Raw genomic sequence first — 26,489 nt, 5'->3', positions numbered from 1 at the left:
GCCTCTGAAGAAACATGATGGAGTCACCTTAGGGTCTCCATAAGTCAGAAATGGCTTGAAGGCACACAACAACGTCATAGCATTTGTTTGTGATTTGACCACTCTGATCCTTTCTTTATCAACCTTATTTTCTACACATGCAAAAGATCTAGTAAAGGGTTGGGCAGTATGTGGCCCTCCAGTTGTTGTTGGATTGCAACTTCCTTGATCCATTACCACCAGCTATTCCATCTAGGGATGATGGGAGTTGCAGTCCAACATTACCTGGAGGGCCACAGTTTCCCCACCCCTTAGCTAGTGACATTAATAATCATGAAGTGTGTCACTACAATAAGTATTTAAACTCAAGACATTTGCATATAAATAATTACATAGTATATCTATTTTCCTGAAGGACTTAAAAAGGAGTGTGAAGGACTAATATTGATGATCAGATAGGAATTTCATCCCAGTTCATATGGCCAGTTATTCTGATTGTTTCTAGTTACTGCTTTTAAAAGTTAGCCTGCAATGTTCAGACTATCATCTGGTTGAAGTATGCTGTACTCTGGATTATTTTACATTTGGGCAATTAGCACTACACAATATATACAGTACTTCATTATCACACCTGTGAGGGGTTACCTTTAGTCTACTGAGGTGGAGATAGTAAATAACATAGCATGGGAGAAGGAGACAGAGGTGCATGCTACAAATCTAGTTTAAGAATGACACAGATCCCTATTAGGTGTATCTACCATTGAGCCTCTGATACAGTTTAACCATTTGTGATCTAGGCTACTCAGCAGAAGGCATGAAGCATGGATAGTTTTGCCTCACAACAATGCTGCTCAGTCTAAGTAAATTAGATACTTACAATTTCATAGTCTCCAGATTCATAGCCTGTTCTTTTGGATTTGCCAATACGATCAGAGAAGTCTAGGAAATAAAAGAGGGAAATTAAACGTTGCTCTTTTTAGACTGAACTACCTCCTATTTCATACAGTTTCCATTAAGTATTAAAACACAATTTGCTCTTACAGAAAAGAGTTTTTTGCTCATGAAATCACTATTGTAGAATAGCTTTCTATCAACTTCCCATAGCACCTCTGTGATGTCTGCTTGTACAATTACCCATGTGACAAAAACTGAAGCTACTAGCATCCTAAACCTGCAAAGACTGGTGTTCAAATAAAAAGAAAAGAAAAGCAATTCTGTTTTCCTGCAATACCCTCAAGGAGCTTTGTTCATGGGAAGCTCCATGAATTTCAATGAACTTCTGACCTTTAACCACTTAAATGACCATCTGTGTATATCCTCATACACATCTGCAAGCAGAAATACAAACACACACCTCATAAAAGTGCAGTATGATAAATAAGAACATAAGAATCTTGGTAATGTATTAGCAAGGCTTTCCTAAGACATTTTGCTATCCAAGAGAAAGAAGGCCAATATGGCATCTCCTCCTCCTCCACCCTATCCCATATTTATACACTGACCAAGCTTCCTGCTGAATTTAACAGTGGCAATGGCACAGAGGTTTTTTTAGCACAATTGAGAGATACAGAGTAGCTGGGGAGACCAAGGCCAGATTGTGTGACATTCAGTGCCCTGCCCTCTGACAGGGGGAAAGCCAGAGATTTCATGAGGATTGACTAGGATGCTGTTTCCATCATCTCATAACATCTTCTGAGTAAGGCAATCACATTACCCTGTTTGATGGTGGGAGCAATCTCATGTATTAGGATATGCTTTCACAGTGATCCTTAGTTTGTCTTTGGTGACTATTCAGGCTATCATTTCCCATCTTTTATTTGTGCACTCTAGTTCAGAGAAGAATTTAGACCTTTTCTTTTCTCCCTGCCCCCAGACATATTTCAAGTGGGGAATCTATGGAAACTGATAGATACACTTACCTAGTCCTTTGGTGCCCACCCTCTTGTCCTTAAATTTATCATAGGCTGCATTTGGGTTGACTATGATATGTTCCACGCTGGTGCTAGTAAGTTCCTCCTGTGGAGAGAGACACACAAATATCAGAGAGCTCATACCTACTTCCCTCCTCTACCCAACTTCATTCAGCAGCTTCCAAGCAATTGTCACAAAGCAGAACAGCAGTTTTGCCTGCAAACTTGACAGGTCTGGGTAAGCCTGTCATAACCACTGTGACCCTGTTGCTGTTTTTCAGCCTGTGTAAATGACCAATGGTGCTGATAAGTAAGGACAGCAAATTGTCTGGACAAACATTTTGGAAGCAAATGGCTGGGACCAAAAAAAAAAAAAAAAGATATGTTTGAAGCAGTCAGGGGCAAGGAAATAGGTTCTTTCCTTACTTCAGCACATTGCTTGGCTTACTTGCTTGAGTCAACTGAAGCAAGCTCTTCTGCTGTCATCTTTGGAAGGCTCCTCTTGGGTTCATTTCTGCACTATCTCAGTGTTACTGTAGGGCCCTCTTATTGCACAGGGCAGGGCATGAGCCTTGCTAAATGAAGGATTTGATTTTTAGATAGGCAACAGGAGGGTTTGGGCTGGATAGCCTCTGGCCCCTTCCAGACCTAAACCCTTGGATCCAAACATGACCCCATAGGCAGACTTTAGCTGAGAGCACACATGACCTACCACTAGGGGAAAAGAAAATGGTCAACTATCAAATGCAGGAGTGCATCTCATTTAAATTAATCAAAATACAGAAATAATGAAACGGGCTCAGTTCCAAATGTCTGCATCTTAGCAGCACATGATTTGACCTCTAAATGCTGAACAGACCACTACAATGAAAAACAAGATTAAAACACTGCTGTTTCACTTTGAGACCACAGAGTTATATAACAACATCTCCTTTTACTCTTGGCTTTTTTTTCTTTCTGAAAAGTAAACTAAAGCACAGGAAAGAATACTCTTTGCTGGAAACATACGATCATACTTCCCACTGGTGAATCATTTGCTCAACTGAATGTCATCAGACTGGCACTTACTTGACTTCTTCCCAGAATAGATAAAAGAAATATGTGTATACATATGATCACATATCCACTACTTTTTAAAAAGGCAGACAGCTGGACAGGAGGTGAAGCATGCCTGAAGAATCACACACTTCCTTGGCATTATGGGGGGAAACCCTCCACAATGCAGAAATTAAATTCTTGCCTATTACATCTAAAAGGTGCACTGCAAAGCTGGACTCACATAGTGGGCTCACCTGCTGGGGACAGCCTACAGTCTTGGATCACTTATGTGCTAAATCTAATACTCAGAACAAGGTGCAAACAGCAACCCTCAACCCCATTCCCTGAAAAGGGATCACTTCTCCCTAAACTAGAGCATCATTAGGAAGCCCTGAGCACAAAATAATCTACTTTTAGTGGATCAAAGCCTGCTCAGGATGATGGGAGTCACTATTCACAGGCTCACATGAAAGACAACTAGGATTTTTTTTCAATATTAAGAAAATCAATTAAGAGTAATTAAAAATTAAAATTAACATAAGGGAGTAAAAAGGGTTAATAACATGAATTTATATGAGTAGGATTAACTAGCCATTTGGTCTTGCTGGAGAGATTAATGTTGCAGCTCCCACCTTTTCCCCAGTAGGAAAAACAATCATCATGAGAGAGGGAGCAAAATTCAGAAACCGGCAAAGCATCTTTAAATCTTCAACAACAGGCCTCACAGCAACCTGGCAAAGTGGGCATCAAGCATTAATGAAGGCAGCATCTCTATGTCTGTTCCTTTTTGTTCCAGTAGCGCTGAGGTGAGAATCCCATGGCCCTACAGAGGTTGTTGGGCTGCAAGTCCTTGCACCATAACCAGCATAGTCATAAGAATGTAAGAAACTGCTTTACTGGTCTACTAGTTGAGAAGTGGCAAATCTGACTGGCAACAGCTTCCCATATTTCCAGTCAAGATGTTTCTAGCTCTGTTGTGAGATCCTTGGTACTCCGTATCTGGCAGTCTCCCATCCAAGTGCAGTGAGCCCTTGGTATCAGCTGGGGTTTGGTTCCAGGACTCTCCATGGATACCAAAATTCATGGATGCTCAAGTTCCATTGTATTCAATGGCATGGTAAAATGGTATCCCTTAGATAAAATGACAAAATTAAACGTTTGCTTTTTGGATTTTTTAAATTTTATTTTTAAGCAGTGGATTGTGAAATCTGTGGATGCCAAATCATGGATATGGAAAGCCAATTGTATTAAAAAGTTAAGCATACCCATGTTTCCTGCCACGACCTCTCTTAAACAGGGCAGTGGTAAAAAGAAAGAAGATCTAATACGCAGCAAGAACACCAGGTGGGGCTAGGTTTCCATGGTGGTTTTGCAACATCAACAACAATCAATATAGACAAAGGCTTTTTGCAGTGCATGCAATTCAGTTCAAACGTTGTGATGGAATCTGAGTGGTTTTCTCGGCATCAGGTTTTTAATATAAGAACTGGAGAGTGATGACAGTAATCCAGGGGTAGGGCAACTCGAATACAAAGGCCTTGTGGCCTGTTTAGACAAGGTGGGCTCAAGGAAGCATAGCGTCTACAGGCCTAGCTCTCAAATATCCAGTTTTGCTCTGAGATGGAGTGCTGAAAGAGACATTCCCAAAGGTGCCCTGCTGACAAGTGGCACGCTGCTAAAAATGAATATGGCATCTTTCAAGTGATGTGGCTGGGCACATTCGTTAACTCAGGGACACCAAGCTGTTGATAAAAAGAAGTGGCTTTGTGCCATATCCAACACATCCTCCTTGGCACCTTACCACACTGACTGCGGTAACAATTAGCACAGAAGAACACCCTCCAGCAGCAGAACTGCTTACCATCTGGGCAACCAGAAGTCAAAACACAGCTCCTTGCCCCAATTTTCTCTCCTGGCTATCTCACTGGGAAAGGGGGGGGGGGGGGGAGATTCTTAGGTGCAGCAATTTAAAGAGAGAAAGCTCGGCCATTAAAACACACACACAAAGAGAGAGAATTAGCCTTTTCCTCTCCCTAAGTGCTAAAGAGAGGAAGGCACTCTGCCAACTGCTCTGGAAACAGCATGGGAGCTGTAATGGGCTCTGATGGGAAAAGCTATGGCTTCATCAAGGCCTGGCTGTTTTTGAAGAGCCATTACAAGAGCCTTAAATTCCTGCTCCCATTCTCCTTTGGTTCCTCACATTAAAGTGAGAGGAATAAGCTGTTCTCAAAACAACAGTGACAAAAAATAGCTATGAAATCACAGCAGAGAATGCAATCATTACAATTACAGCTCTCACTAAGATCTCAAACAACCTTTTACAGGCCAAGGCTAATGACCTTTACTCTGTTCTCATCCTTCTTGATTTGTCTGCAGCCTTTGACACCGTTGATCACTGTCTTCTAGTTGATATACTTTCTGACCTTGGGTTCTCAGACTCTGTTCTCGACTGGTTTAGATCTTATTTGTCAGACAAATCTTTTGCAGTGGTCGCAGGTCAGACTTCGTCCTCTGTTCCCTTATCTGTTGGAGTTTCCCAGGGCTCTGTTCTGGGTCTCCTTCTGTTTTCTCTCTACACACTGTCCTTAGGTAAACTCATCAGCTCTTTTGGTTTTTCCTACCATCTGTATGCCGATGACACCCAGTTGTATCTTTCCACCCCTGACCTTTCTCCTAGGCTTGAACAGCAAGTTTCGTCTTGTCTCACAGCTGTCTCGCAGTGGATGCACCATCGGCGTTTGAAGCTCAACATGTCCAAGATGGAGCTTCTTGTCTTTCCTCCTAAGTCCACCCTTCAACACTCCTTTTCTGTCTCTGTGGACAACGTTTCTATTCAACCAGTCCAGCAAGCCCACAGTCTTGGTTTTATCTTTGATTCTTCTCTGTCGTGTATCCCTCAGATCCAGACCACAGCCAAGGCTTGTAGATTCTTTTTATACAATATTTCCAAAGTCTGACCATATCTCTCTGCCTCTACTGCCAAGATCCTGGTCCATGCCCTAGTGGTCTCACGACTTGATTACTGTAACGTCCTCCTGGCTGGGCTTCCTCTTTCTCACCTCCATCCTTTAATTTCTGTCCAGCATTCAGCTGCATGCATTATCACATCCGCCCACCGCTCTGATCATATCTCCCCTTTGTTGGCATCACTTCACTGGCTCCCCCTCCCTTTCCGCATTCAGTATAAGCTCCTGCTGTCGACGCTTAAAGCCCTCCATGGGCTGGCCCCTCCTTACTTACCAGACCTTCTTTCTCCTCACCTTCCCACTAGGGCCCTCCGTTCTGGTAGTCAAGGTCTGCTGTCCCAGCCCAGGATTTCCTCTGCCCCATCTCGGATTCGCCCCTTTTCACTCGCTGCCCCTCACTCCTGGAACCTTCTTCCCCTGCGAGCAAGAGCCATCACTTCTTTAACCAGCTTCAAAATGGAGTTGAAGACCATCCTGTTCAGAGAAGCGTTCCCAGGCATTGCATAATTGTCACTTGCTATCTGATGTTCTTTTGTTGCCTGTTTTATTGAATCATTTCCTGTATTGCTATGTATTTTATCCTACTAGAGAGGCAGGCTAACTCCAACAGGCCTCCCTGGAAGAAGATTAACAATCCATTAAGAAATCAAGCCCTTCCTCCAGTCCATCTCCCCTGATCCAGGCCTTGGAGGTAAAGAAGAACTGCTGGCCCTCATCCCCTTCCCCACCACCACTCCCTTCTCCTTTTGTGTCGTGTCTTTTTAGATTGTAAGCCTGAGGGCAGGGAACCGTCCAATTAAAAAGATTGTATGTATAGCGCTGTGTAAATTTACAGCACTTTATAAATAAAGGTTAATAATAATAAGCAGCAATAACAACCAGATGCCAAACTCTGCAAGGCAGGATGGTGGCAGATTTTGGAAGGTCAAAAACAGGGCATCTGAGACCACTCCATCTTACCTCCTAAATTTGTACACTGTTGAAAATCTCCATTCAAAGCAAGAACTAGCTAAAGCCTAAAGGACCTTATCCACAGCATCCCCCTGTACTCCATACCAATGAATGGTGAGGCTTTTGACATAGGATATCTGTGAGTGGGGTGAGGGGAATCATTACAAGAGACTGGCAGTTTTGTTTGAATTCAGTAAAAAAATCAATACGCAGTAATAAATATTTATGGGAGAAATATAGAGCCCGTACAGACAGGCCAAAATAAAGCTGCTTCGGGTCACTTTGAAGATATGCTGTTTAAATGATGCATGCGTCCTAAGAGGCCAGAAGCTGTGCCAAAGCCACGCTCCAGTCCCAAGGACTGCAGCACAGCTTTGCCACAGCTTCTGGCCTCTTAAGATGCATGTGTCATTTAAATAACCTATTTCCAAAGTGACTCGAGGCAGCTTCATTTTGGCCTGTCTGTACGGGCCCATATTCTCCATAATGGTGCTGGAGGTGAAAGTTTCATGTGAAATCACAAAATTCTTAAGTGTATAACAAATAGAATAAATTATCTGTTAATTAGCTACACTTTACCTCTGAATGCCTTACTGCAGCATCCCTGCAGCCTGGTAGCTTCCAGATACATTAGAATATTATTCTCATCATCCCTATCCAGAATGCCAATTGGCCAACACAGCTGAAGGGTGCCAGGTTGGAGCAGGTTGCCTTAATGTACCTAGTCAATGCTGTAATATGAAATGTCAAAATACTGTGGGCCCTTGGTATCTCCTGGGGTTTGGTTTCGGGACCCCTTCTGAATATAAAGATCTGTGGATGCTCAAGTCTCATTAAATACAATGGCATAAAATGATGTCCGTAATACAAAGACAAAGAAATTGATAAAAGCCTAAGGGCAAATTACTAACATTATATAAAAAAAGTTTACCAGTAAAGTTGTGGACTAGTGCCATCATTTCACTACTAAACGTCCACTTGCATAATGGGGTTTTCCCTTCCTCTCTCTTCCTTCCTCTGCATCTCCTTAGAAGCTCCCCTTGAATCTGCTTTAGAGGGTCTTCAGTTCTCTGAACAAGATCTGGGAGATAGACAGGGACAGGGAATTTGTCCTACCAGCAGTGTCCTATCCACTAGCAGAAATACATCAACTACAACCCAGTAGACTATAAATGAGCTGTGGAGACTAGTCCTTTTTTTACAAAGGTAGAACACCTAATGTTTCTACAAGGGGTGAATCAGTTATTATACCAACAGGTTACATAATTATTACACGAGGTATATTTTGCCTTCCTGTTTATGAAAAATCAGACTAATAACGTATTTTTGACTTGGGCTTCTAGTAAATGTTAATTTGTCATTTTTCCTTTTCTTTCTTTCAAAAAACCCAACAACTCCTGAACAATAGTAACAGTATGAATGTTGCATTGCTATCAGTGATGCAGAGACAAGCATCATAATTGCATCTGCTACTCCTCCTTACAAGAAATGTTCATGTGAACATTTACTGCTTGACTAATGGTGGGCACTCATTCCTGGCATGTTGCAGACCAAACAGATCAGTGGTTACAAAAAAGTAGTTGTGAGGGAATGAAGATACACAAGAGAAGGAGGACATTCTCTCCCCACATTTAATATATCAGGGGCTCTGCCACTGGCAGTCATGACTGATGTCCCTGCCTCCTTATATCTGAATGGAAAAGGGCATTAAAGATCCCTTTCAATGCCTGCACAAAATTGGGCAACAAAGTATGTCAGTACTATATTAAATACAGGCCTTTTCTGGTTGTCAAGACCGGCAAATGATGATCTGAGTCTTCTAAATTCTCATACAGTATGTTCTATTTATTATTAGTAAGTGGTTTCACTGTATGTCAAGCATTCATGGACAAATCACATTAATGTGCAGGCTACAGCCACAGTTATGCTTATTGGGAGGACCACTACACAATGGAAAGCGGACTGTTAGCATTAATTGGGAGGAAATGTTTGCCTTTAGTCTTGGCAGCTATCACAGTGTGGATTATAATATGAACTCAAGGCTGAAGGACCGTGAAGTAATGAGTGAACTTCAGGCTATGATACCTATGATGTGGGAGGTGGTGTATTCATAACGAAACCTTCACTTGGATGCAAAGGGTCACAAAAAAGTTAGGAAAGCATGGACTTGTGCTTTGGTACCAGCTCCCTGAACTAGTTACTCTCAAACATTTCATCTGCACTGGTGTGCCATCAGAAATAATGTGAAAAGCCAGAAATAATGTGAAAATTTATAGTTATAACTTATTCTGCTTTCTAATATGTTATGGATTATTGTTATAAACTGAAAACATTTAAATATATTTATAAAAAGAAAAACTGTGCAAATCTACAGGCACAGGATGATGCATGCTGCTTCCCTTCATGATACTGTTTTGACTTTGCATCCTTCCATTCAAAAGTACATGATGTAGGCTTAGTATGGACAATTCTGCACTATACTATTACAGTGCTATTATAACAGTGTAGTGTGGTGTCTCTGGTTCCAATTCAGAAAAACAAAAAACAGCTGTTTAAATGCCTATTGGAAAGGGTGTGCCAGTAGACAACGCCCTGAGGCCTAAGAATGACCTCATTGCCAGCCTTCCACAGGGTTAACTTGTGACTCCCAACACTTAGTTGCCAGGGGCAGCATGTCAGTGAACAGGATCACTTTGGACCCTGTGTAACTCAAGACCACAGAAGGACACTCCAGCAGAACACAGTCATTGCTTACTTTAGTTACAATTATTCTCTTTTTTTTAAGGAGCCCCTTCTCCTTAAGACAGAAGACTTTGCCTCTTCAACTATATCTTAGTCTTCTTCTAGAGCTTTGAGCACTTACCAAAAAGAGGGAGCCCTAAGTCAAATGTTGTTTCATTTGACTCCCACCTATACCCCAAAGGGGCAGGGGTGTAGAATAAGAATTAAAATGTTCTTAGAAACTCCAGGAGGACCCTGAAGGCAGCCAGTACCTAACAGCAGTTGTTCAGATGGCAGCAGGACATTTTGATCCATGTTCCTGCTGCAAGATTGGGATCCTCTGAACACTGACTGTACCCAGGCAGTCTTGTATCCCACTCTCTTCTGGGAGCAACTGGGACCTTAGTGTGGGTGAGAAACCTCCCAGCAGTTTTATTGTGTGTTTTCAAAAGATAAGAAGCACATATCCTAGTATCATTTGCATTTGCAGTCATGAACACTATTTAAAAAAGAGCTTGGGAAAAGCTTTATACAGTGCATGTCAATATTAGTGGATCTTCTGGAAGAATATCATACAAGAAAGTATTTTAGGAATCTGTTTCAGAACCTATCATGGGCATGACTTTTTCACTTCCAATCATGCAGGTGGTCAGCTATAAAGGTTCATGCCAACATCAAACAGCAGTTTTCAAACAGCACTGTGAAGATCATGTGGTTTCTCAGAAGCAGATCTGGGAATCCTGGGAGAAAAATTGGTAATGGAAGCAAATTGTTCTGAAAATATAGCTTGCCTTTCTATGTTAACCTTTCTCTGGTATGCAGAGGCCATAACAGTGGCTTTATTAGCATTTCCTTTGTTTCTTTCTTTCTTTTAAAGAAGAGTTGCATTACCAAAGAAAGTAAAAAAGAAAAACTCAACTTTATATAAAATTTGCATGTGCACATTTATCTGCATAGGTGCAGATTCAGAAAATATTTCTATATATCAAACAGAAATAAGGAGCATCTCATTACAAGGAGTCAATGTGCCTGTTGCCTAGATTGGCCTGAAGGTGCTAACCTAAAATGAACAACTTGTCTTAGCCTTCTTAATCTTTAAATCCAACATGGACCAAAAACATCTTCAAATAGTCTAGAGTGTCCTCTGACAAGACTTCCAACAGTGGGACAATGGGACACTTGTAGCCCTTTAGACATTGTCGGACTGCACTTCCCACCAGCCCTATGCCAAAGAGGAAATGATGAGGGTACAACAACAGCTGGAGGACCTGCATGAAAAACAGGGTAGTGTTCCCTGTAAAGTAGATTACATGGCCATTTCAGCCAAGGGGGAAAGTAATTACTGGATTCCAGTATGACTCTCAAGCAGTGAAACAAGAAGGCCATAGAGGTACTTCCATCACTTCATAAGTCATGATTCAAAACATTAGAAGAGAGAGATTAATGTGGCAAGAGCTCCTTCTAGGCAGAAAGGTACCACAGCTTTGAGACTTTCTTTCCTTTTAAGAAAATCTACTTTTCTAGTATTTCCTCTATTTTGGTACACAGAAATTAAACAACTAAGGCAACTCTCTCTTGGTTGCCAAGCTTAATGGTAACCAGTTTTTAAAACTGCAAGGAGCAGTTTGCTGAAGACCCAAAAAACAGCTAGATTTTAACAACAGTTACTAATAGTTGGGGGGGAAATAATCATCTACCTATCCAATTTTCCTCTCCTACTTCCTATGAATAGCCTAAAGCACATGTTGTTTTCTTTTCTTTTAGAAAATTCAACTATTCGTAGTGGTCCTGGCCAATAGGCTTTGATACACTACCGCATTAGGTCAAGCAATAATTACAAGTTAATCTCAAAGTATCTCTGTACCAATTCCACCTAAAGGCCATAAACCCGAATCTGTGCCAAACAGCCATTAGGATTAAAATGGCAATTAGGAGACGTGAGGTTTGTGTTGATTTTAAAAACATACACACAGAGTTATATAAGCAGCTGTCATTTTGTGCTGCAGATGTATGCCCATTTTTTTTTAGAAGATTACTATGATATTCTGATTAATATGCTCTTCTTATAGATGGCACAGAGAGCTATTGCTGCTTATGTGGCTTTTTATAGATGGCACAGAGAGTGATTGCTGCTTGTGTTACAGAGAATAAGAGAATCAAGAAGATTTCAGTAAACACTGAACAACGTGAAGTACAAATGCAGTAAATGTGTATCATTTAATGTGCATGTGATCTGGGAAAGTGGCTGTTTGCTGCTGTCTACCAAACACAAAATTCTGTGAAAACTCCAAGTGTGCATCTACATAATGTGTGAGGTGACCTTATACAACAATAATATCCTGATGAAAATGCAAAATGTTAAGTGACACCAGCAATCTGAATCAAGGTTTGGGGATTTCCATGTCTGTAATGGGGGCCTTTAGGATAGATGCTGCACACCATGCCAGAACACCTCTCTGTAGTGGCACCCCCATTTACTCAGGTTGCTATTCAAGGGAGTTAGAAATGACTAATACCTCTACATTTACCAACTTTTTAATGTGGTTGATATACATCTACTTCTTCCATTCTGTATGATTAGAAGATTTATGTAATATAAATGTAAAATTTGCATGAAATTCCACCAGAAAAAATGTAACTTCTACAAAAAGAACAATTTATCAAAAGAAAGTGCAATATTGAACTATGGGAGCTTGAGGATTTTCATGGGAGCTAAAAAGAAAGATCATAACAGCAATCAGGGGATGCAGAATTTCATTCTACATCACCCCTACATCCTTTCTGAAAATAGATTATGCAAATTGCATCCTATAGGCTAATAGCAAATGCATTCTCTGAATTTAAATTCTTCTGTAATCAAAGAGGTTCAATTCATACCCGACAGGGGGAAGTACTGTATAAACAGGCTGCATTAGCAGGCTCAGGGCAGTATTTAAAAAAGAAATTAGAAAAGAAATGGTGCATGTGGAAAAGACATAGCCACCTTCAGAATTTTGCTCCAAATTACACTTATATTGATTAGAACATGGCGAAAAGAACTGGAGGGCCATGCACCACATTTTGTGTGTGCATCCATCACAACTGCCTGTTCTCCAGAAATTTGGGAAATCTTCAGAGTAGCATATGATGCAGCACAACAAATTACAGACAGGAAGAGATCTTTGCAAGCCCTTTATATGAATATGGGAGTACCTCAAGTGTGCATGGTTTTTTTTTGTTGTTGTTATTTTTTGGAGCGGGGCAGGGGAGAGTCAATCTTTTGTTCCTATTCATTTCAGTTGAACATAGCTGGGCACCAGACAAGATTTAGGAATCACAGCTAAGGGCCATGAGAATGAGAAGTCCCAATGTGAATTTTACCAGATCTGCACATTCATGTTGAAGGTCTAAAACAAGGGTGGGCCCCCTAAGCCATGTTTGTTTTTTTAAAAAAGGAATTTTGGGGAGTGTGTGTGTGTGTGTGTGTGCTTAGTCCTCCAAAATGACACGAAAAACCCTGTCAGGAGTCTGTGGACATTATCATCATACTTGGAAGCTGCCTGGGCCCCACAAAGAGCCAAATGTTAAAAAAATGCTTTGCTCCAAAAACCCACAAAAAACTATAGAGCTAAGCAGATCTCAGACCTGGTGCTGCCTGGATTATGCATGCTGAGTAAATCCACAGCTTTCTCCTTAGCTCAGGCAAGAGGACTAGAAGCTTCTTCCTCATGCCCCACCCTTGCTTCCAGGAAAAAATAACAGTTCTTTTCTCCAACTAACAGCTGATCTGAAATAAAGAACTTTTCTCTGCTGATAAGCTCTTGTCTGTAATCAGCTGCTCATCAAAGAATGTGCTCTGTTGTGCACAGCATAGAGAAAGAGACCTTTTCTCAGTGTGGCGTGTACAAAATGTCAACTTTCCTCAGCTGAACAGCATGGACCGGCCAAGGAAGAGACTGGGAAGTAACTGATTACAGAAGGTGGGCAGGAGGGAGAGGAGAAAAATACAATGGACACATCTGTGTGGAAAGTGTAAAAGAGTACCTATGGCCACTTGGGCTCTAGCCACATCTACTGATGGCATGTGGCTTTCAGAAGCTGTCATATTAGGTGGTAATCCAAACCTAGCCTTTGCCATAATAACATTAGCACAAGAGAGTCAGCATGGTGTAATGGTTTGAGTGTTGGACTATGACTCTGAAGAGCAAGATTCAAATCCACACTCAGCAATGGAAACCCATTGGGTGGCTTTCTCTTTCTCAGCCTCAGAGGAACTCTCTCAGCCTCAGAGGAAAGCTAAGGCAAACACATTCTACACACAATTCTTGCCAAGAAAACCTCATGGTAGGTTCACCTTAGGGTTGCCAGAAGCCAGAAACTACTTGAAGGCCCTCAACAACAATGTAAACAGCTCTGCTGAATCCAACCAAAGGCCTATCTTCCATCATTCTATTCACATATTAGCTAATCAGAGGCCTATAAGACATGAGAGGAACAGTACCCTACCATTCATGTTTCCCAGCAACTGATAAAACAAAGGCATATTATACAACAGAACAGATTCCTTTAAAGCAGTCTTGGCAATAAAGCCGTAACATTTACTAGCCAGCATTTAATTTCTAATGTCCAGACTAATGGCCATTAGAGAGCTCTGTCTCTCTTACAGTGCCCACTGCATTTCTATGCTAGGCATGAAGGAGGATACTTTCTTCTTCTGGAAGATTGTTTGGTTTCTCTGCTGCATGCAAAGGAGGGCATTTGTTCTTATCCACTGCTGTGTGGCTAGTGCTTAAATAGAAGATGGGCTTTTAAAGTAACTAAGGCCTGGTACAGACGGGTCTTGATGACGTGGTATGGTTGCCTCGGGGCGTCGCTTACAGACGCCCTGCAACCCTAGCACATATTCCATATGTCAAAATGGTGGTGCCCTGTACAGATGGGCGCCAACATTTTGACATGACGGACGCTTAGCTTCCATACGTCACGGCGCGATACTGACGTCGCGAGTGAACCATTGGTGCACTGCGGCGTCAGTATCGGACTGCAAAAAGAACCCGCTTTTTGCAGTTTCTTTTTATGCTGGCGGTAATCCACACAGTTTGTCCACTGCGTTTTCCCCCCAGTGGAAAACTAGGCCTTGGTAGACTGCCCTTTTTGGGCGGTCTGTACCGGGCCTCAATTGAAGAAAAGCATATCCCATTGGAAAATATATGCGCAAGTCTTTCCCACAAGCTCTCTTGTTGTTGTTGCGTGCCTTCAAGTCATTTCTGACTTATGGTGACCCTAAGACAACCCTATCATGGCAAGATTTTTCAAAGGAGGTTTGCCATTGCCTTCCTCTGAGGCTGCTAGCATGTGGTTTGCCGAAAGCTACCCAATGGATTTCATGGCGAGCAGGGAATCAAACCCTGGTCTCCGGAGTCATAGTCCAACACTCAAACCACTAGCCCTCTAGAGTAAGGATTTTAAAAAAGACATCTGCATTAATGAAGATAGTTTACAAATGTACTAATCTGCAAGACTAATTAATGAAAGCATCCACATTTCAGTTTGCCATTGGTGTCATTTAAATATATATTTGTGAGAGCAAGTAAACACATACAACTAAAAATGTCCACCCCCTCTGGGAAGCTCTCAAGGAATCAGAAGCACATGGTTCAAGGACTGGCACCTGTCCATGGTCCACGATTTATATAGCATGGATAACCCAGGGTCAATTTGCCCACCTGTCTATCCCCACTCCCAAATGGCTGGGTTTCAGCCAAATCCAAAACTGGAAGTGATATCATGCTACTTCCAGACCAACTGAGGCATGTCCACAAGGACTGTTGGAGGGAAATAGAGATGAAAACTGCTCATTTGTGCAACTACTCACCCCAGGCTAAATCAAAATGCTGCCTTCCTTTGGGCTAGATGCAGGTTTAAGAAAAAGGTGGCAAATTTTCAAGATGCATACATCTTAGTGCCCTTAACCATTCTGTGGCCTCTTTTGAGAATAGAGGTGGATAAATGGTGATCCATAAGCTGTAAACCTGGTGGCCCTTCCAAATTTTATTCAAGATCACCCACAGTGGCAATTACAAAGACTATGTTCATATTTTTCATTTCTCTTTTGTCTGCAGCATCCTAAGCCAGAGTGTTCCAAAATTCAGAAGTCTTTTTCCATTAAACATCATCATCTTTATTAGAAGACACGAGCCCCTATGACAGCAAAAAACTCACTCTGCAGAAAAATACAGTCCCAGCCCCAGAACTATTCAAAGAACCAAACAGGACATGAGAATTTTAAAAGTTGTTTGCTTCTGCTCTGACACATCAGGGACTACCAGAAGAAGACACAATAATCTAGATCTAAGGCAATGCCTTACTAATCCTTGAATTCTCCTAAAAAATCCCTGCTCTTCACCAAGAGAAACGGGGTGAATGGCTACCAATAAAAGATCCTAATGGTGAAGCCCCAGTACCTGAAAGTTCTACTGAGAGAGGTTTGCCTGGCACTTTCTTTATGGTAATTCCTGCAGGTGGTAATGATTTTTACAAAGCTCTCCTGGATCTTTGTACAATCTATCACATTATTGTTTTTCAGTTATCTGGTTTTACTCTTCTGATTTAAGATTGTCAAATTATTTTATTGTGTTGCCTTGTATTATAATTGTATCTTAACACTGTATGTTCACAGACCATGTGCAGAAGGAAGTTGCTGGCTAGCATGCTACAAGTTATAGCTAAGCAGTATCCAGTTATGCCCCAAATATATTTTATTTGGGTTAACTTCACAGGTAGGTTTGTTCATACACCAGTCAGTCTGGTGCCTCTTTATAATGAGGGGTAAAGCATGGAATTTCTCCTTAGATCTTCTCTATAATACACAGCTTGACTCTCTCGCTTTAGAAAACTGAAGCTCCCTGCTCTGAAGATTCTTTGATACAAAACCACATATCCAGGTATTACTCCTTGTTTATAGTATTCTGTGATCTAGACTAAATGGAGTATAAAACACTGTGCATGATCTGTTAGAATGAAAGATCCTTCCTTGGTAACAGAGAAGTGAGTTTGTCCTTACAATCTTTCTGGATCCTGTTATTTATTTGCTCCTTGTGAATCCACATTTGAAGTACCATTCGCCACCTATGGAACATGTGGTTCTCCAAATGATGCTGGACTGCAATTCCCATCATCCTTCACCACTGCCCTTACCTGCAAGGGATATGTGTTGGATCCGATATCAAGAGGAGCACTGCATGTTTCCCACTCTTACCATATGCAATAACAGTCAACCCATTTCTTTTATTAGTAGTGAAGGTAACTAAGCAGAATCTTCATGCTCAAAGGCGCTATCAATAGGTAGACATGAACAGGGGACAGCTACTGCATTCATGTCCTGCTTACAAATATTCCCAAAGCACCTCACCTAACCACACTGGACAGACTTCTCATCTGATCTGGCGGGGCTCAACCTTCTATTCTAATGTGGTTTTCTGAAAAGGAAATTGGCTCCAAAATGCTTATGAAGATAAAACGGTGCTACATTCTGGGTTATCTAACACCCATTATGTTGTTTTTTTAAAAAATGGTAACCTATTTGTTACCTGAAATCAGGAGGCAGCTACATCCTATGGTCAGAATTCTATCGGAGCTGAGCTGACCCTACCATTATGCAGCTGTGAGAGAGCAGATTTAAAATGAGAGGAAATGTTGGTAAAGTATCAGCCATTTGATTTATTGATATTTTTTAAAAATTGGAGTGGGGAAGAAGAAATTAGGATTGTCTGCCTTGGCAACTAAATGTAGCTGGCCAGCACCAAATATTTGCAGTCATATATGGAAACCTCCCTTCCCCACAACCGCTCCAGAGCAGCTAGATTTGGCAAAGGCAAGAGGTTAGCAGATTCTATTCTCAGCACAAATACCAAAGCAGACTGAAGGTGAGGCTTCTTACCAGCTCCTTGCGTTTCCACCAGAGATGGAAAAATGCAGGGGGGAGGGGGAAGTTAAGAAGGAGGCAGAAGAAGGGAAAAGGGAGAGAGGAAGGGAAGAAAAGACAAAAATTGTATTAGAATGTTGTCACATGCACTACACACCAAAAGTTCAAACATATTTGCTGCACAAGAAAACCCACCTCTGCCAAGTTTGACCCTCTTCCATCCTCTTTTTATGTCAGTGTCTTTGGTGGGACAACTAGGAAGCCCACAGCAAAGAGGGTTTCTTGAGAAGGGAAACAATGAAGAGATGCTTTCCCTATGTACCATGCAAGGCTGCCAAACTGGTTATTGGGTTAAAAGGACAACAGGAAGATGTTAGCTTAAGCTGCTGTGTGTGCATACGCAGGGTGGTAGGATAGAGGGCATCACAGGCAAGATGGCCAGCATGTTAGTTATGGCAAAGAGCCCAAGTGAGCATTGTAGTTCCCTTCCTTCTCCTTGCCTGGCACTCCAGTTAGGACAGCTGCACTCCCAAGGCTTCAGAAATGCCTCCCATTTCTAGACTACCATGCCAACAGTGGGTAAGGCTTTCAATAATTAATAGGCAAACATGTTTTTGCTGCAGTTTCAGATGGCAGCCTGCTACATCAAATGCAAATGGACCAAGACTTCTAAAGAGGTGTCTGGAGGTAATTATGGAAAGCAGGAGTGGGAGGAAGAAATCCAGAGGGAGAATGATCTCCCTTCTCCCTTGAGTGCACTTGGGAAAGGAGTCCTCAGCTCATAAGCTGAAAAGTATGTTCAGTTCTGGAGGGGATGAAAAGCAAACACCAAAGGATCTAAGGAAACTGCAGGAGCATAGTTTAATTGCTCAGTTTCCTCTGCTGCCAACAGATATGCTTGGAAGCTCAGAAGAGCTGATGATGGAATGACACTGCTCAATTCCCACTGTAGTTCAATAGGTCTAAAGTGACAAATACCCCACGCTGGCTTTAATTGGGTCTGCATTTTGGTCTATCTCCTCCAACAGAGAAATAGTACCAGTCTTGCCCACCAACCTTGTGGTTTCTTTACCCTTGACTGCCTTTTTGTTATGAAGGACATCCTAGATACATTTCTTCAGATATAAAGGAAAGGCACTGTGAAACTTGAAAGGAGACACAGAGGCCCTCACAGAGATGAGATAACGGTTCAAAGCACTAAATCTCTGGAGAGTTTGCATTTATCTATCCATCTGTTTCTCCATCCACCCATCTATCTGCTGGCCTTAATTTGCTTCCAAGGAAAGGAAACTTCTGGTTTCCCTAAATGAGGCCTGTGAGTTTGCTCTGAGAGCATTCTCTCCCCTATTTCCAAGCAGTCAGGCCCCTTTCCAAAAATATGTCCAGTGTATGACAACTCTGGTTGAAAGTCAAACCCGTGAGACAACTGCAGGCTGTGTGAACAAGTCAATGGCCTCAGTACCTAAACGGAAATTATGGAAGAAAGAAGCTTGACTTTATGGGCAAGTGTTGCTTCTTCTGTAACAGAAACTAGTTATATATAGTCTAATTCCTCAAAAGGGTATCACCTTTTAGTATGTCAGTCCAATGAGATACCGGAATGGTGAGATGGACTGGAAAACACTACCAAAGGCAAAAGCAGGGACTGGGTAATATATGGTCTTCTAGTTGTTGAACCACAACTTCTTTCATCTCTCACAACTGACTAGTGGCCGAACATTTGGAGAGATGCAGCATCACATTTGGAGGAACACACGTTCCCCATCCCTTCAGCTGAAAAAAACAACAACTGCTAAATGTTCCAGGAACTCCAAGCTTCATGCTGCCTTATCAACAAGCTAACAAGTACAAGGAGTACTCTCCGTTTCTTAATACCCAGAGAACTAAATAACACCTTGAGGTGTACTGTCCATACAGACAGAATACCATGAAAGAGCATAAAGCTTTTGTCATGGCAGTATGAGAATCCATTTATATGAATGAGTCATTCTAACATAATGGAGTCCAGTATCTGGTGCCTTATCTTGCTCCTTCCCCCTGGTTGCTGCCTCACCTGTGAACATTTCATCATCTTCTTGGAGAACAAACTGTCAGGCAGGTGACAGGCAGCCGAGAAAGGAAGAGCTCACCAGCAGAGTGCTTTCAACAGAAGGGGCCTAAGGTTTCTCAGGCAACTTTTTTGTGAGGCCCGTTCTTTCTTCAGAGCTAGGCAATGGCAGGGTTAAATTCACTGGTACATCGCAGACTTACCCCTGTGTGTGTGTGTGTTAAGAGAGGCTCATGGCACTGTGAATGCCCTCGGAGCTCTCTTCATATTTGTAACTTTATTAAATGGTTATTCCTTTTCTAGCTTTTCTATGCAAAGACATTCAAATCCTACTGGGTTCAGCAGAACAGTCTTAAGGAGATTGTTTCATTGAATTTAATGAGCATTCAACTTCCTCTTTGTTCAGGGGCAATGAAGTTGGTATTCATTTTCAGTTGGTACCAACTCGTATTTCCTTACTGGAAATCCCCCTCGGCATCAGCCAAAATGGATAATGTGAGCAAAATCCACAGCATTTTTGCACCTTCTCGACAGCATCAACACTGATACTAGGGTGCTTGGTCTCTGCTTCTTGGCTCTCTTGTTTCAGTCCCACTCAGGAGGAAAGGATGCTATAAATCAAATAATTAAATAGGTATAGTGTAGCCTTCAGCAACTCATTCAATGCAGCAGAATACAGTGGCTGTATATGGCTTCCACGCCTGCAGCAAACTGAGAGGCAGCTGAACAGGGCCATTTGACTGAGCGCAGACTAGTCTCACGAAGAGAACAAAGGAGAGGTCAATGTCTACCTCCATGACACTGAAGTGAGTGTGAAAGGAGGCCTGTGTGTGTCAGCTAGACACTGAGCTCACAGGTAAAACAGATACAATTAGGCCAAATTTAAACATTTTTTAATCTCATCAGTTCACATTGAGAATTTAAGCCTCTGCTTTGCTTTTCCGTCGAAATCTAGAAAAATGCTCTATTTTGGCCAAATAATCCCCACCTGTTCTTTTTCATTATTTTATATTTATTTTATTTGAGTCCCAACAAAAGCAATGACAAAACTATCTAGTCCTCATTTTTACTTACAAATAAAAATAACATATTTCCCACAGCTGGAAAGCAAACAAACTGAAAGGGAAAGTAAGTGTTCTCAGAAAGGACCAGCTGTGCCTTCTACCCTCATCACATCCCTCCTACCTTTAACCATCCCTCTACCTGAAATTACCCAAAGACCTTCCATAATACATTTGCGTGCAATGATCCTCCAGAAAAGCAGGGCTAAAGAAAAGTATCTCAAAATTTAAATGCACCAGAACAATCTTTTATGATGACCATGCCATACAGGTTTGGAAATATAAGCCTTTCACATTTCAAAGATCAGTGCCAATTACTGACATCTTTCAAAATCAGGTGCTTGGGGTTTTTCCAGCCCTGATTTGATAGAGGAACGCTGGAGGACCACATAAGCAGATTACAGATCAGATGGTTGACCCCACAAGGGCAATATTCTAATTCAATTTCTGCTCTTCTCTCCCAGTCCCCACTTCCAATTATCTCCTACTGCATATCATGGCAGGCTGTTATATTTTCAACAGGTTTGGTACTTCGAGCAGCTGGCTTCTTAGGCTAAGATGTCCATCCAATTTGTGACATCGATTCCACATTTTTGTAGAATCTCCCACAAACTATGGACAAAGGGTGCTACTCAATGCCATTCTCTCTCCTTTAGGAACTAAAATCTTGACCCAAGTGTAAATATGAAGGTCTTATCCAATTTATTTTTTAAAGAAGCCAGACCTGTTCTTACTTATATGAAATACCTGGCTCAGAAATTTTAGTAGTTTCATGTATAAAATACAATATATAAACTGAATATAAATCCAGTTTTGTAAATTCCAGCACACCATAAGGTGAGAACACGAGTATCTAAATTATACATTACTCTAAATTATGCTCTTAACCAGAAGGGTACTTATGGTGCTACATCCTCATCAAAAACCACAGCTTTATTGGACCATGGCACTAAACTGATCTGTAAGGAATAGGTTTTAGAAAGGGTGCAAGTTTCCAAAATCAACAAGATTTTAAAATCCAACTTGTCAGCTGTTCCACCTCCCCACCACCATCGAGCCATCCTTTCTGACTTGGAAACCTTAACCTACTGTCAGTTTTAGGAGAGGGAGGAATAAGCTTTACGTTCTTTGACAATTCTCAGAAACCTCCACTGCTGGCTAGGTGGAGATATTTGGGAACTGTGGTCCTCAAAAAGTAACTTGCAAGGTCTGGGTATATAACAATAAAGAGGAAGTTCTAACCAGATGGTCAGGTAATCTAAACATTTCATTTAAATGCAGATTCTGAGCCAGGGCTGACTAGTAGTGTATGACAAAAAATATATTTGACAGAATATATTTTGTTCAAGAATTTGCCTACTTCCATAAAACTTAACACAAGCTATGTATTTTTCTCCTGTATTTGCCTTAGGAATCATTTTACCCCTGGTAGTAGGAAAATAAATGCTATTTATACCATTATGAAACTTCTTCTTTCCTCTTGAATTATAAGTCTTACGTAAATTAAATTCCCAGCATTTTAGTGAGAGAGGGAACTTCCACCCAACCCTACAGTCCTTAATTTATTGTTTTCCCCTGTTCTGTGCAACAACCTGATGAAAAGATAACAGCGCCACAAATGACAGGCACACTGCAAATCTATTAAAATCATCCCTTTGTCAATCATGTTTAATTTTCCCCCATTGCCCCAAGTATTAAAAACATGGATTTTAAAATTAATTAATTAAAGAGGAAAGTGCAGATTAACCCACATGCAAACACAAAAATTCTAAAAGCATGCAGAAGGGGAGAAAAAAATAGAAGCATTTTTAATGGTCTTACTTGTGCAAACTAGTGTCCAGGCAAGGTGGTGTGAAAAGTGAGGGGGGAAGAGCATTAGGAAAACTCAGGTAAGTTTAAATGTGCAACAGTTCAATACAAACATAGTTAAAACAGTTATTAGGCAAATTTCCCAAATCTCAATGCATCTTCGGAGTCAGCTGCAAAGGAAACATTTGTAACTGGAGGTATAGAAATGCCACTGTCAATAGAGCTGGATAAGAAACTCTGGGAAGCTTAGTAATGACACAACATTTAAAAAGCAATAGTCAAACACACACAAATGTCTCTGAGATGCAGTTGGTGCCATCATCACAACATACAGCCCCAACAGTAATGCACTATGACACTGTCAAGTCCTATTATAAACAGAGCTAAATTTAGAAAATGGGAGTAGAAAAATCAACATTTATATTGGCACCTTTTGTCTGAAATGGTGCAATCCAATTTATCACCTCAAAACCTCCCACCTCCTTCACCTGTACCTGTTAGCCAAGCCTACTTTTGAAAAGCAAGGGTTCCTTCTAACCACTACCCAGCCATGCTCCTGGATTCGTGCATCCTCCGACCCCAGGACTAAGGAGAATGTACTATTAAATTAGTGTGTCTATGTGCTCATACACATGCACTCTGTGATTTGGCACAATCACAAAATTTTGAACTAGGTGCAGGATTCCACTGTCTGAGATTCTAAGCTGTCATTCCCCCTCTCCAACACCTCCCCACAATCATCCATGTTCTTAGTCCTTATGCCTGCAAAGAAAGAATTGAAAATACTAAGCAATGCATCAGGATGAGGAGGGAAGCAACAATGAGTGGGATGCCCACAACCCAGTCTCTCTCAAACAGGATTCCAACACTTCTAGTGGTGCAACATCTGAAACCTGCCACATAACACAGCATAGATTAACATGTTTTCATGTTGCTGGATTCCTGCTGTTTTAACATTTCTCCAGTTGAAATGGAACTCTTGCTTCCTCTCACATGGCTATGGTTTTTCCCTATGAAAGGAGCTGCAGCACAGATCTACCTCTCAGATCTAATCTTCAGATTTACTCCTTAGATTATCTGCTGCACTGCTAGATAATCCATTTTAACTGTAGGGTTCCCTCCACATTAAATAGGGAGGTGGGAGCTTAGTTTTAAAAAATCTGGTAGACAGATTGTGCTAGCACATGACAATGTGTTTGTTTGTTTGTTTGTTTTAAAAATAAGTTTGACATCTAACACAGCTCATTTATGCAAACTACATAGTATCATAGTCCATTCAGACTCCTGCCTATCTATATAACAAAGGGATGAGAAATCTTTGGCTCTCCAGATTTTTTGGATTTCAACCCCAGAAACCCCAGTCAGCGTGGCCAATGTTATGGCAGCTGTAATGCAAAAACCTGAAGGGCCAAAGGTTTCCCATGCAAAATGTAGGAAATTATGAATTGCATATTATCACAATTTGGACTGTCTCTTCATAGGGTTTCCCATTTCCATGTATGGGTGTGAAAGCTGCACAGTGAAGAAAGCTGAGAGGAAGATGATCAGTGCATTTGGATCTCATCCCAAGAGAAAGAGAGGGTATAAATCTAATGAATCAAGAAATAAAAATTTAAAAATATAAAATATGGTGTTTAAGGAGAGATCTGTAGATACCACGAACTGCCAAAAAGACAAATGAATGGGCCCTAAAGCAAATTAGGCTGGAACTCTCACTATATGACAAGATAACTAAACTAAGGATATTATACTTTGGGCATATCATGAGAAAATGTGACTCATAGGAAAAGAAGATGATACTTAGTAAAGTGGAAGGCAGTAGGAAAAGAGGAAAACTGCTTTACAGGTGGATAATTTATCAAGGAAGACAGCCCTGAGTTTGCAGGACCTGACCAGGGTTGTTGATAACAGGGTGGCTTGGAAGTCTATCAAAAGGTTGCCACAAGTCAGAATTGACTTGAAAGCTAATAACAACAACAATATGTCACACACTGGAAAATGTTGTTGCAGGGCAAGAGTCAGGCATTCCACCATAGTACAGTATGTTCTCTCAGGTAAATGCTTTCCCCTTTATTGTCGGGCACTCAGGGTTGATTTATACATGCATACAGATTACTAGATTTCTCTTATTTTGGTGACTCTCTAGTCAACTGGACCTAAAGTGATGGCAGGCAACATTAAAACCCTGTCTATGATGCTAGATTTATGATACTGTTCTTATTTAAGCAAGTCACAAATCAGCAGTTTGGACCCTGAATGATGAACATACAGGTGTGAAATTGCCTTAAAGCACACAACAAATACAAGTAACTCCTTTATACACACATTCCTCGAGCCCTGATGGCGCAGTGGTTAAATGCCTGTACTGCAGCCATTTACTCAAAACCACAAGGTTGCGAGTTCAAGACTAGCAAAAGGGCCCAAGCTCGACTCGGGCTTGCATCCTTCCGAGGTTGCTAAAATGAGTACCCAGACTGTTGGGGGCAAATTAGCTTACTTGCTAATTAGCTTACTTGCTGTTCACCGCTATGATCTTTGGAACAGCAGTATATAAATAAAACAAATTATTATTATTATTTCCTATTTGGTGGCACACTTACATCAGTGGCTGCTCCAGCATTCATGCACTGCTGATATTGCACCCTGAAGTAACTGAATGCAGTGCCCAAACTACAGCAGAAGGATGCAAATGCTTCAGTTGTCACTGATTCAAGCTGTCATCTGTAGGAATCAGTTTACAGCTAAAACAGCAGCTCAGTCCATGTTGAGGCCAACAGAACTACCAAAGATTCCATTTCAGGTGGAAAGGAAAAAATGGTCCAAAACACACTGCACAAATAATCCAGTTTGACTGCCCTCGCTCAATGCTAGGGAATTCTGGGAACTGTAGTTTTGTGAGACATTTAGCCTTCTCTGTCAGAGAGCTCTGTTGCCACAATAAACTACAACTCCCAGATTTCTCTAGCACTGAGCCTGAACAGTTAAAGCAATCTCAAACTGGATTATTTCTGCAGTGTGTTCTGGACCATTATTTCCTCTATGGCCTAGGATGGGTAAACAACAGACTAGGACTTAGTGGGAGGCTGTGTAGTTTGCAATACATCACAAAAGATACCTGTCTCTTTAATTGTCTAGCAACAGGAACAAGTAAAGAGCTTTCTGTCCTCTAAAATGGGGGGAAGGCACTTAGGGAAAACTGGAGTGTATTTTTATCTGGAAAGCATTCAAGGATTATCGGAATTTGTGGGATCTATAATAAAGTACCCAGGGCTCCCAGAAAACAATACTATTTAAAACCCAGTGACAAAACAAACATGTCAGAGAGTGTGAAATCAGCTTAAACCTGACTAAAAAGCCTGGGAAATAAACAGACTCAAGGTGGACATGCTCAAAATCTGCTCCCTGCAACCTTCCTGCAGGAAGGAAAACAGAATGTCAGGTTAGAACTGTAAATGGGGCTAAGAAATGAATTCAAGAACCACATTCGGTAATTAGGATATAAAACAAGCAGAACAGGGCACAGACACACATTCTTGCCTTCAGAGGAGCAGAATGAGGAAATCAAAATCCCATAAACACTTTTGTTTTGTATTCTGGCAGCTCCTACATCAAGGCATCATACACAAACTGCACTCATTATACACAAGTTGGCTGCAACCCTTTCTCCTCATATATCTCTTAGTGACAGACAACCTGCTTGCCTCAGGGTTACCTGTTTCTATTAGTAGCAGAAACACATTTCCCTTAAGGCTACCCAACACTTATATTTATAATTCCATTCAATATAATATAGCACAGTGCATTCATGCTTCAAAATAAACCTCAGACTTGTTCCGTACTAGCAATTGGGTTTACTGAAGGTAACATTTGCCAGCAAGATGGGAAAAGTCACCTGATATTATGCAATTGTTATGCATTTTCCCCTATTTCTTCAACTACCTCTCTGGAAACCAAAAATAATAATGAGCACCAATAGCTTCAGTACCCAAATGGCTCAAAGGTGTCAGGTTCTAATTATCACCACAGAAGATTGGTCATGAAAATACTGATAAGCATGTCTTGGCAGCTAGTGGCACTCCTCTATAAAAGAGAATAATTAAGGTA

General features: G+C 41.2%; 1 protein-coding gene across 1 annotated transcript in view; it reads right to left on the bottom strand.

Moving 5' to 3' along the window:
• Positions 1–26,489, bottom strand: part of LOC149322726 (dynactin subunit 2) — a 72,659-nt gene that overhangs the window by 19,419 nt on the left and 26,751 nt on the right. The window contains exons 3-4 of the mRNA XM_089482204.1: positions 1,899–1,995; positions 857–918 (exon numbers count right to left, since the gene is read on the bottom strand). Of these exons, the coding sequence (XP_089338330.1) occupies positions 857–918; positions 1,899–1,995 (159 nt within the window). The remainder of the gene's footprint in view (positions 1–856; positions 919–1,898; positions 1,996–26,489) is intronic.

Source organism: Sceloporus occidentalis, unplaced genomic scaffold (assembly GCF_023333645.1).
Source record: "Sceloporus occidentalis isolate IW3139 unplaced genomic scaffold, rSceOcc1.0.p SCAF_1, whole genome shotgun sequence".
In the NCBI taxonomy this organism is placed as follows: domain Eukaryota; kingdom Metazoa; phylum Chordata; class Lepidosauria; order Squamata; family Phrynosomatidae; genus Sceloporus; species Sceloporus occidentalis.
The sequence above is the reverse complement of the archived record's forward strand: the minus strand, read 5'-3'. Positions and strand labels throughout refer to the sequence as shown.